The following is a 9,586-nucleotide window of genomic DNA, read 5'->3' as shown; positions in this document are numbered from 1 at the left end:
CAGCGTCCGGTTAAAATCCTTAGAGATACTGGTGCGGCGCAGTCGTTTATATTGTCTGATGTGTTGCCCTTATCTGACGATACATACTGTGGTTCCAGTGTGTTAGTGCAGGGTATTGAAATGGGTTTTGTCCCAGTGCCGTTGCACTTTGTGAAAGTACACTCTGACTTAATCAGTGGAATATTCAGAGTGGGGGTACGTCCTAAGTTGCCAGTGAAAGGTGTGACCTTTATAATGGGTAACGATATTGCCGGAGGAAAGGTAGTACCCGTATTGGAAGTATTGGATAAAAGTGACCACTCTCTCTCGAATGAGTTGGCACAGAGTTATCCACATGTGTTCCCCGCTTGTGCTGTCACTCGTGCTCAGGCACTACAAGAGGGTGACGTGATAGATTTGTCGAACACTGTTCTGTTCAAAGAGGATGATCAAGAGGATGGATTGTGTGATACCTCTGAGAAGTTGATCACCTCTGACAAACAGCCCAGGAAAGAATTAAAGGACGTTGAACTTATTGCTGATGCAATACAGTTACCAGTTACTCGTGAGCAGCTGATTGCTAACCAAAAGGTTGACAACAAGCTTGCTAAATGTTTTTCTAGTGTTGTCTCGTTAGAAGAGGTGAAGAAGAAGAATGTGGCTTACTTCATTGATGGTAATCTCCTCATGCGTAAATGGAAATCCCATGTTGACGCGGGTGGAGATTGGAATGCTGTTTACCAAATAGTGATTCCTACAGCCTTTCGACAAAATGTGTTATCCCTTGCTCATGATCACCAGTGGTCTGGTCATTTAGGAATTACAAAGACGTATGATCGGATCCTTCGACATTTCTTTTGGCCAGGTTTAAAACAAGATGTGGCTCAGTTCTGTCGGACATGCCACACCTGTCAGATAACAGGAAAACCAAATCAGGTTATTCCTCCTGCTCCTCTTTGTCCTATACCTGTCATAGGTGAACCATTTGAGCATGTGGTGGTTGATTGTGTCGGACCGTTACCGAAGACAAAATCGGGTAACCAGTTTTTGTTAACGATAATGTGTATGGCTACAAGATACCCCGAGGCTATTCCTCTGAGAAGGATTACAGCTCCGATAGTGAGTAAAGCCTTAATAAAATTCTTCACGACATTCGGGTTACCTAAGGTGGTACAAAGCGATCAAGGTACCAATTTCCTATCCAAGCTCTTCAAGCAGGTGTTGAAATCCTTATCAATTACGCACCGTGTATCAAGCGCCTATCACCCAGAGTCTCAGGGTGCGCTTGAAAGATGGCATCAGACACTGAAGTCTATGCTACGTAAATATTGTTTGGAATCTGAGAAAGATTGGGATGAGGGAGTTCCTCTAGTTTTGTTTGCTGCTCGTGAAACTGTGCAGGAGTCCCTAGGTTTCAGCCCGGCTGAACTAGTGTTTGGTCACACAGTAAGAGGACCAATGAAAGCCCTTAAAGAACAGTTCTTGTCCCAAGAGTTGTGTACCAGAGATGAGAATGTGTTGGACTATGTTAGTCGCTTTCGTGAGCGCCTACACCAAGCTTGTGCTCTTGCAAAGGAAGCTCTGTCTTCCTCACAGAGGAGCATGAAAAGACACTATGATAAAGAGGCTGTTTCTCGTCCACTACAGCCAGGTGACCAAGTACTGGTGTTATTACCTGTTCCAGGATCTTCACTGTCAGCTCGTTTCTCTGGTCCTTATTTAATTGAAAAGAAAATAAGTGAAACTGACTATGTGCTTCAAACTCCTGATAGAAAACGCCAATCTCGTGTGTGTCACATTAACATGTTGAAAGCATACCACACCCGACCCATCACACAGTTAGATAGTTCAAAAACAGAGGAAGGTACTGCTGTCTCCTCTGCTACTACTGCAATGATAGTGGACTGTCATATTGATGATGTTGATGGCTTGGAGTTGCGCAATACTCAGCAGCAGTGTGTTAGATTGCCCAACTCAGAAATGCTGCTGTCTATCCAGTCAGGTCTGGTTCATTTAACGGATGGACAGGCTAATGATATTGTGAGGCTACTACACAGTTTTCCATGTCTCTTTAATGACGTTCCTACTCGCACAAATGTGTTGGAACATGACATTAATGTTGGAAATGCTACACCTATCAAGCAACACCCATATCGTATCAACGCTTCCAAGAGGAAGATAATGAGGGATGAGGTGAGATATTTGTTGGAGAATGACCTGGCTAAGCCAAGTTCAAGCCCTTGGAGTTCTCCTTGCATTCTGGTTCCTAAACCTGATGGTACGTCCAGGTTATGTACGGATTATCGAAAGGTAAATTCTGTCACAATGCCAGATTCGTTCCCGTTACCCAGACTGGACGACTGTATCGACACTATTGGTGCCGCTAAGTATGTGACCAAGTTGGACCTCTTAAAAGGATACTGGCAGGTTCCGTTAACTTCACGTGCTTCTGAGATTTCTGCCTTTGTGACCCCAGATAACTTCCTACAGTACTCAGTCATGGCTTTTGGGATGCGAAATGCACCAGCCACTTTCCAACGACTGGTTAACTCCGTATTAGCTGGCGTTCCTAATTGTAGTGCATACCTTGATGACCTAGTGATTTATTCGTCTGAGTGGTCAGATCATGTTGACTTGCTAAGGGTAGTATGTGAACGGTTGGCAACTGCTTCTCTAACCCTGAACTTGGCAAAGTGCGAGTTTGGGAAGGCTACTGTTACCTATCTCGGTAAAGAGGTTGGCCATGGACAGGTGCGCCCTGTTGATGCCAAGGTCTTGGCTATAACTGCATTCCCTGCACCTACCACTAGACGAGAGCTACGCCGCTTTTTAGGGATGGTTGGCTATTACCGTAGCTTCTGTAAAAATTTCTCTGCGGTAGTTGCTCCATTGACTGATTTGCTCAGTCCGGCAAGACCATTTGTGTTGTCCCCTGATTGTAAAGAGAGCTTTTGAATCAGCGAAAGCACTCTTATGTAGTACCCCTGTACTTGCTGCTCCGGATTTTGAACAACCGTTCAAGCTTGAGGTAGATGCTAGTGCCAGAGGTGCTGGTGCTGTTCTACTGCAGCAGGACAAGAGTGGAGTAGATCATCCCGTTTGTTATTTTTCACGTAAATTTAATAAATGTCAAACAAACTATGCGACAATAGAACAAGAAGCTCTTGCTTTGTTGTTGGCTCTGCAATACTTCGAAGTATACATTGGTTCCAGTGCCCTACCAGTGATTGTGTATACTGACCATAACCCCTTAGTTTTTCTCCACCGAATGTACAACCAGAACCAGTGCCTTATGCGTTGGGCGCTGATTGTACAAAATTATAATTTGGAGATCCGCCACAAAAAGGGTTCAGATAATGTGTTGGCAGATGCTTTGTCTCGTGTGTAAAATGATTTTTGTATGTTTTGGCAAGGTTGACGTTGTTGTTGTAAGTATTAATTGTAATACTGTGGTCGCAATCCCTAGGGTTGCTCTTTTAAGGGTGGGAGTGTTACGGATACAGGTATCCTGTGTCTGTGTGTATCCTGTGTCTGTGTGTATCCTGTGTGTGTTTCTGTTCTCTCCGTCTCCCCTCACAGGTGAAAGTCATCACTCCCCAATCAGTCAACAATCAACCCATCAATCAGAAGACACACCTCCTCCTGTTTCCTACCCTATCACAGTTCCTTCCCCATGGTTTAAAAACCCCATCATTTGTTTGTTCAGGAGCTCAATCTTTGTAATGCCATGTTGGTAGATAGCTGTTCTTTGTAGATTTCAGGAGAGCTCAATCTTTGTAATGACATGTTGGTAGATCTCTGCTCTTGATAGATTTCAGTAGCACAATCTCTTTGTAAATGCCATGTATGTAGATCTCTCTCTTTGTGTAATAATTAACCTCTTCTTTTGTTTGAGCACCTCCAAATCACTTTGTCATCTCCTGTGAGTATTGTTTTTGTTTATGGTGTTTGCTGGTGGGAAAAAGGGGAAACCAAGACAAGTCGCCCATGGGCATACACTACCCGTAGGTAAACTTTGTTAAAACACACTAGTTAGAACTGGGCGGACCACCCACTGTATTTTTGGTTAGTTAGGTAGCTGTTGTTGAAATAGGCTAGTCTAGCTTAGGGGTGTTTTGAATACTTATTGTTTCTTTCCTTGGGTCCAGCTCAGCCCCTTTTCCTGCTCCCCCCCCCATTACCGTGTGTTTATAATAAACCCTGAGTTTGACGGTATTATTTCGGTTGTCGTGGTTATTTCGTTCACTTTTACTTTGTCACTATTATAATTTACATGAGTTATGTTACGGGTCTCACTACCATCCCCCCTAGACTGTCGGGCCAAAAGAGATTCGTAACACTCTCACACAGTCAAATTCAAGCTGCTTTATTGGCATGAAAAACATTGTGTCAATATTGCCAAAGCAACAATGTATACAATATACATTGTAACAAAATTGTAAATGATAGCAAATAATAATATAAAATGGTAGTAAATAATAATACAAAAATAAATACAATAAAATGGTAACAGTCTACAGTAAACATTAATAATTATAGTAATAATAAGTAAGTTACTGTTTACTATGCAGATGTTATTATTCAGTGTCCCTCAGGCTATGGCAGGAAAATACATATTTGGCTGCAAGAGGAGCCATTGCTCCTTCGCCCATGAGTATTCTTAGTTTTTCCTCTGGGTTCATTTTGTAAAAATGTGGAATATATGTAGTCATTTCTGTGAATAATGAATCTCTTTGTGAGGAATATTTATCACAGTAAAGGAGAAAGTGCATCTCTGTCTCTACCTCCCCTGTCATGCAGTGACCACATACACGCTCCTCTTTGGGTAGCCATGTCTTTTTATGTCTGCCGGTTTCTATTGCCAATCGGTGGTCACTCAGCCTGTACTTGGTAAGGATCTGTCTCTGCTTCGTATCTCTGACAGAGTAGAGATAATCAGCCAATTCATATTCTCTGTTTAGGGTCAGATAGCAATTTAGTCGGCTTTGGGATTTTGTTTCGTTTTTCCAGTATTGTAAATATGATTCCTTTGATTGGTTCATGATTTTGTTTATTGGAATTCTTTCTTTTGAAGCAGTGCTGGAGTCAGCTTGGTTGGTGAGGTCCAACACCAGCTGACTGAGAGGGCTCGTTTCTGGGCTCAGCTCTTGGGCTTGAAGTGCTTTAAATTGCAGACTCGAATTTGGACTTGAATTTAGATGTAGCCAAAATTTTAATGATCTTTTCTGTATTTTCATTATTACTGGAAAGCGGCCCAATTCTGCCCTACATGCATTAGTTGGTGTATTTCTCTGGACTTGTAGAATTTTCCGACAGAATTCTGCATGTAGGGCTTCAATTGGATGTTTGTCTCACATTTTTAAAATCCAGTTTATTGAGTGGCCCCCAAACCTCACTTCCATAAAGTGCTATTGGTAGGATTACACTGTCAAATATTTTAGTCCAAATTTTAATTGGGATGTTGATTTTGAATAATTTCATTTTTATTGCATACATCTCTCTCGGCTTTTTCTTTGAGTGCATTCACTGCCATATTAAAGTTTCCCGATGCAGATCTGGTCAGACCATGGTAGGTGTAATTTTTTGTGTGTTCAATTAGGGTGTTGTTCAGGGTGAATTTACATTTGTGTTTCTGACATCTGGGTTTTTTTTGGAAAATCATGATTTTAGTTTTTTGGAAATTTACTGCCAGGGCCCAATTATGGCAATATTGCTCCAGAATATTAATGTTTTGTTGAAGACCTTCTTTGGTTGGTGATAGAAGTACCAAGTCATCAGCATATAGCAGGTATTTGACCTCTGTGTCAAATAGTGTGAGTCCTGGGGCTGGAGATTGGTCCAACATGTCTGCTAATTCATTGATATAAATGTTGAAAATATTTGGACTCAAATTGCAGCCTTGTCTCACACCTCGACATTGTGAAAAAAATTCTGTTCTTTGGTTTTTGATTTTTATTGCACACTTGTTTTCTGTGTACATACATTTTATTAATTAGTGTGTGTAAGGTGTATATATGGTCAGTAGTGCGATGGTTAGGAAGAAAGCCAATTTGACATTTACTTATTACATTTTTTTCTTGAAGAAAGGTTTGAATTCTTGATTTCAAAATGCTACAGAAAATCTTTCCCAAGTTACTGTTGACGCAAATTCCCCTGTAATTATTGGGGTCTGATTTGTCTCCACTTTTGTGGATAGGGGAGATGAGCCCCTGGTTACAGACATCAGGGAAGTAGCCAGAAGTTAAAACCATGTTGAACAATTTAAGCACAGCATTTTGCAACTCAGGTGTGCTGTTTTTCAGCATTTCATTTCTGATGTTATCTACACCACAAACCTTTTTTGATTTAATAGATTTTAGTTTTTCATTTAGTTCTTGTTGGGTTATTGGGTAATCTAATGGATTTTGGTTGTTTTTAATGACTGATTCAAGGATGTTCAATTTTTCTTTAATTTCTAATTGGTTCTGTTGTAAGTCTTTTTCTGGGATGTTTTTGTATAGGTTATCAAAATAAGTTTTCCAAATTCCTTCATCTTGTATGGCTAATTCTTGTGGCTTTGTTGTGCTTAAATTGTTCCACATGTCCCAGAACTGATTTTGGTCAATTGCGTTTTCAATTTCATCAAGTGTCTTGTTGGTATAATTCAATTTCTTGCATTTCAGTGTTTGTTTATAATGTTTCAGAGTTTCAAAGTATTCATATCGTAGCTCTGTGTTGTTTTGCTCCTTATGTTTTTTGTTTGACATTTGTCTTAGGTGTTTTCTAATTGTTTTACATTCATTATCAAACCATTTGTCAGAAACATTTAGATTTTTGCTTCTGACGTTGCATTGCTTTGGTTTTCTCAAATTTGCTTTCGATGCTGCTTTTTGGAATATGCAGTTGATGTTTTGGGTAGCTGAATTGACACCTTTTATTGTTTTGGTACTGTGAGTTATTGAGAAACTGTATAGAGTTCATCATTTCATTTGAGTTCAATGTTTCAATGAATGTCTCTGCACTGTTTCTCACACAGTCTCTCTCTCTCTCTCTCTCTCTCACACACAGTCTCTCTCTCTCACACACAGTCTCTCTCTCTCTCTCTCTCTCTCTCTCACAGTCTCTCTCTCTCTCTCTCTCTCTCACAGTCTCTCTCTCTCTCACACAGTCTCTCTCTCTCTCTCTCTGTCTCTCTCTCACTTTCTCCCTCAGTCTCTCTCTCACACAGTCTCTCGCTCTCACACAGTCACTCTCTCACTCTGTCTCCCTCTCACTCTCTCACACACAGTCCCCCTCTCACTCTCTCTCACACAGTCTCTCTCACGCTCTCTCTGTCTCTCTCTCACACATTCTCACACAGTCTCTCTCTCACTCTCTCTCTCACACACAGTCTCTCTCACAGACACACTCACTTACTCACATACAGTCTCTCTCTCTCGCGCAGGCGTGCTCTCTCACCTAGTGATTAACTCCACTGTTCTATTCTACCTCACACTCTGAGCACAACGCCCTATGGGACTTACCAAGAAGTTGCTACAGTATACTCCTTAGGACCGGGACGATAGTATCTCACTAGTTCTCCTACGATAAAAACACGAAGCAGACCAAACTCTTTGTTTTGTATGTCAGATATGTTGTGCTATAGCTTGGAAAATAAATACATTTGACTGCCAGCATTTGGCTCCATACCAGTATACCTTAAAATACGATACATCCCAAATCATTAGTACTAACCACCTTAAGGTCAAAATGTCACCTACACCCATCGTTCTTTGGCACTACCACCCCTCTTAAATGCCCATGTAGCCTGACAACCAACCATACTACAGTATATGGCAGTTGGTGCTGTCCAATGGTAGTTCACCTGAGATGAATTCAGTCGCCATGGCACTTTTAGGGCTGTCCCCCTGCTGTTGTGGTGGTAACACAGCCTGTAATCTCATCTCCTGGAATCCTGTTGTTTTTATCACAGCCTTCAAAGAGCACAGTCAGTCGGTGGTGGTGGTGGTGATGAGGATGTCTGAGAGGCCACCCTTGGTCAGGACATACACCGAAGTCCTCAGAGATGGGCATAACATGGCACAGAGATCTCAGTGCTGTGGCCATAGAGAGTGGACTGTCCACAGTCATCGTCACCCTAGCCTTTCTCATGAATGTACGGCCTTAGTCCTGATGACAAACTGTCCCAGAGTCCTGCTGTGCCTGGCTGCATGGCAACACTTTTGTTCCCCTTTTCCATGTCACTAGAGATTTTATTCTCCTTCAGGATGTTTGTTTTCCTCGGTACTGGATGAAAGAGGGAGGGAGGGAGAGGGGGGGGAGAGTATTTAAAAGGGGGAAAAAAAGTGACAGAGCAGATAGGGAGGAGAGAGACCCGAGGGCACAGTGGTGATCCATGTAGTGAATGTGAAGATCTGACTCCTTGTCGGTTTCTCCCCCCCCCCCCACACAGGTACGCCTTACACTTCCTGGTCCAGAGTGGCCTGACCTACAGTATCATGGTCTTTGCAGGGCTGGAGCACATGCACAAGTGAGTAATGCTTTTATTTCCTCTGCAAGAAACGTCTCATTCTCTTGGCATGTAATACTGTAGCGGCACGCCCGAGGAAAGGCCCAATCAAAAGGCTCCGACGAACACGTGATGCCAACTCTGGGACGTTGTGGCTCTTCAACAGAGCATCGCTCCCAGGGAACAAATCCATAGAATATTTCTATACTGACGTAGTCCATCTTTTCACAAGGCTGATTTAATTGGATAAGAAATGCCTGTGGGAAAGAAGGTGATTGGCCTTTTTATTTAGAGTGGTGTTCCAGCATGTTCTATCCAGCAGCAGAAAGGCACTGACCGTGTGCCTGTTTCAATTCATCTTTACTGAAGTGCTTCATTTGAGCCGGAACAGGATCCGGCTCCTCTCTGTTTTGTTATGGAACCTATTCCCATGTAACAATTCTAATCAAAACGATCCCAGTTCATTCGTGTTGCCGCCTCTTTAATTCTCCTGCCCCCTAAAAAAACATGTCATGTGAAAACAGATTTTCACCCCCCCCCCCCCCCATACTAATGTAAAATGACATAAAATGCTAATTATTTTTCAGATCCTAGGCAAAAAAAAACTCTACTGCTCTTTGCCACTACGCAAATGTGAAAATATGCATGCAATTGTTTATTATAAAGGTGATTGTGACGTCTAATGTGTTCCGGTACCCCAGGTCATCTCTGGCACCTCCCCAGGTCATCTCCCACTTGTTTCTCCTTCTCCTCCCCAATGTACAAATGGAATGTGCAGCTTATATTCATGAAGGATGAGACTCCTTGGATCACTGTGGTAAGATGTTTCCAGAGTAAGTTCCGCCGATAAAGTGTTCTGTTGGTGCTGACGAGCCTGATGGTGATGGTGATGGAAATACCCCTCAGGCGGCGCCCGTCTGTGTCCATGACCCCCCCCCCCCCCCCGAACACTCTGAGGAATGCACTTATTGCTCCCCCCGGCTACCTTCTGTGGTTATTTTTACTGAGGGACAGGGCTGTGAGGTCAGGTGTGAAATGGAATGAAAGCCCTCTCCGAAGTGAAGGCTCTACAAATACCCCAGCTCAATATCCATCACAACGACCAGCAACGGTACAATG

The 9,586-nt window shown here is 42.5% G+C and overlaps 1 protein-coding gene across 1 annotated transcript in view; it reads left to right on the top strand.

Moving 5' to 3' along the window:
- LOC139384171 (membrane bound O-acyltransferase domain containing 2a) overlaps window positions 1-9,586 on the top strand; it is a 187,583-nt gene that overhangs the window by 142,625 nt on the left and 35,372 nt on the right. Inside the window, exon 3 of the mRNA XM_071128874.1 lies at window positions 8,411-8,488. Within this exon, the coding sequence (XP_070984975.1) occupies window positions 8,411-8,488 (78 nt within the window). The remainder of the gene's footprint in view (window positions 1-8,410; window positions 8,489-9,586) is intronic.

This window comes from Oncorhynchus clarkii, chromosome 25 (assembly GCF_045791955.1).
Source record: "Oncorhynchus clarkii lewisi isolate Uvic-CL-2024 chromosome 25, UVic_Ocla_1.0, whole genome shotgun sequence".
Classification (NCBI taxonomy): domain Eukaryota; kingdom Metazoa; phylum Chordata; class Actinopteri; order Salmoniformes; family Salmonidae; genus Oncorhynchus; species Oncorhynchus clarkii.
This window is presented reverse-complemented; position numbering and strand designations above follow the sequence as displayed.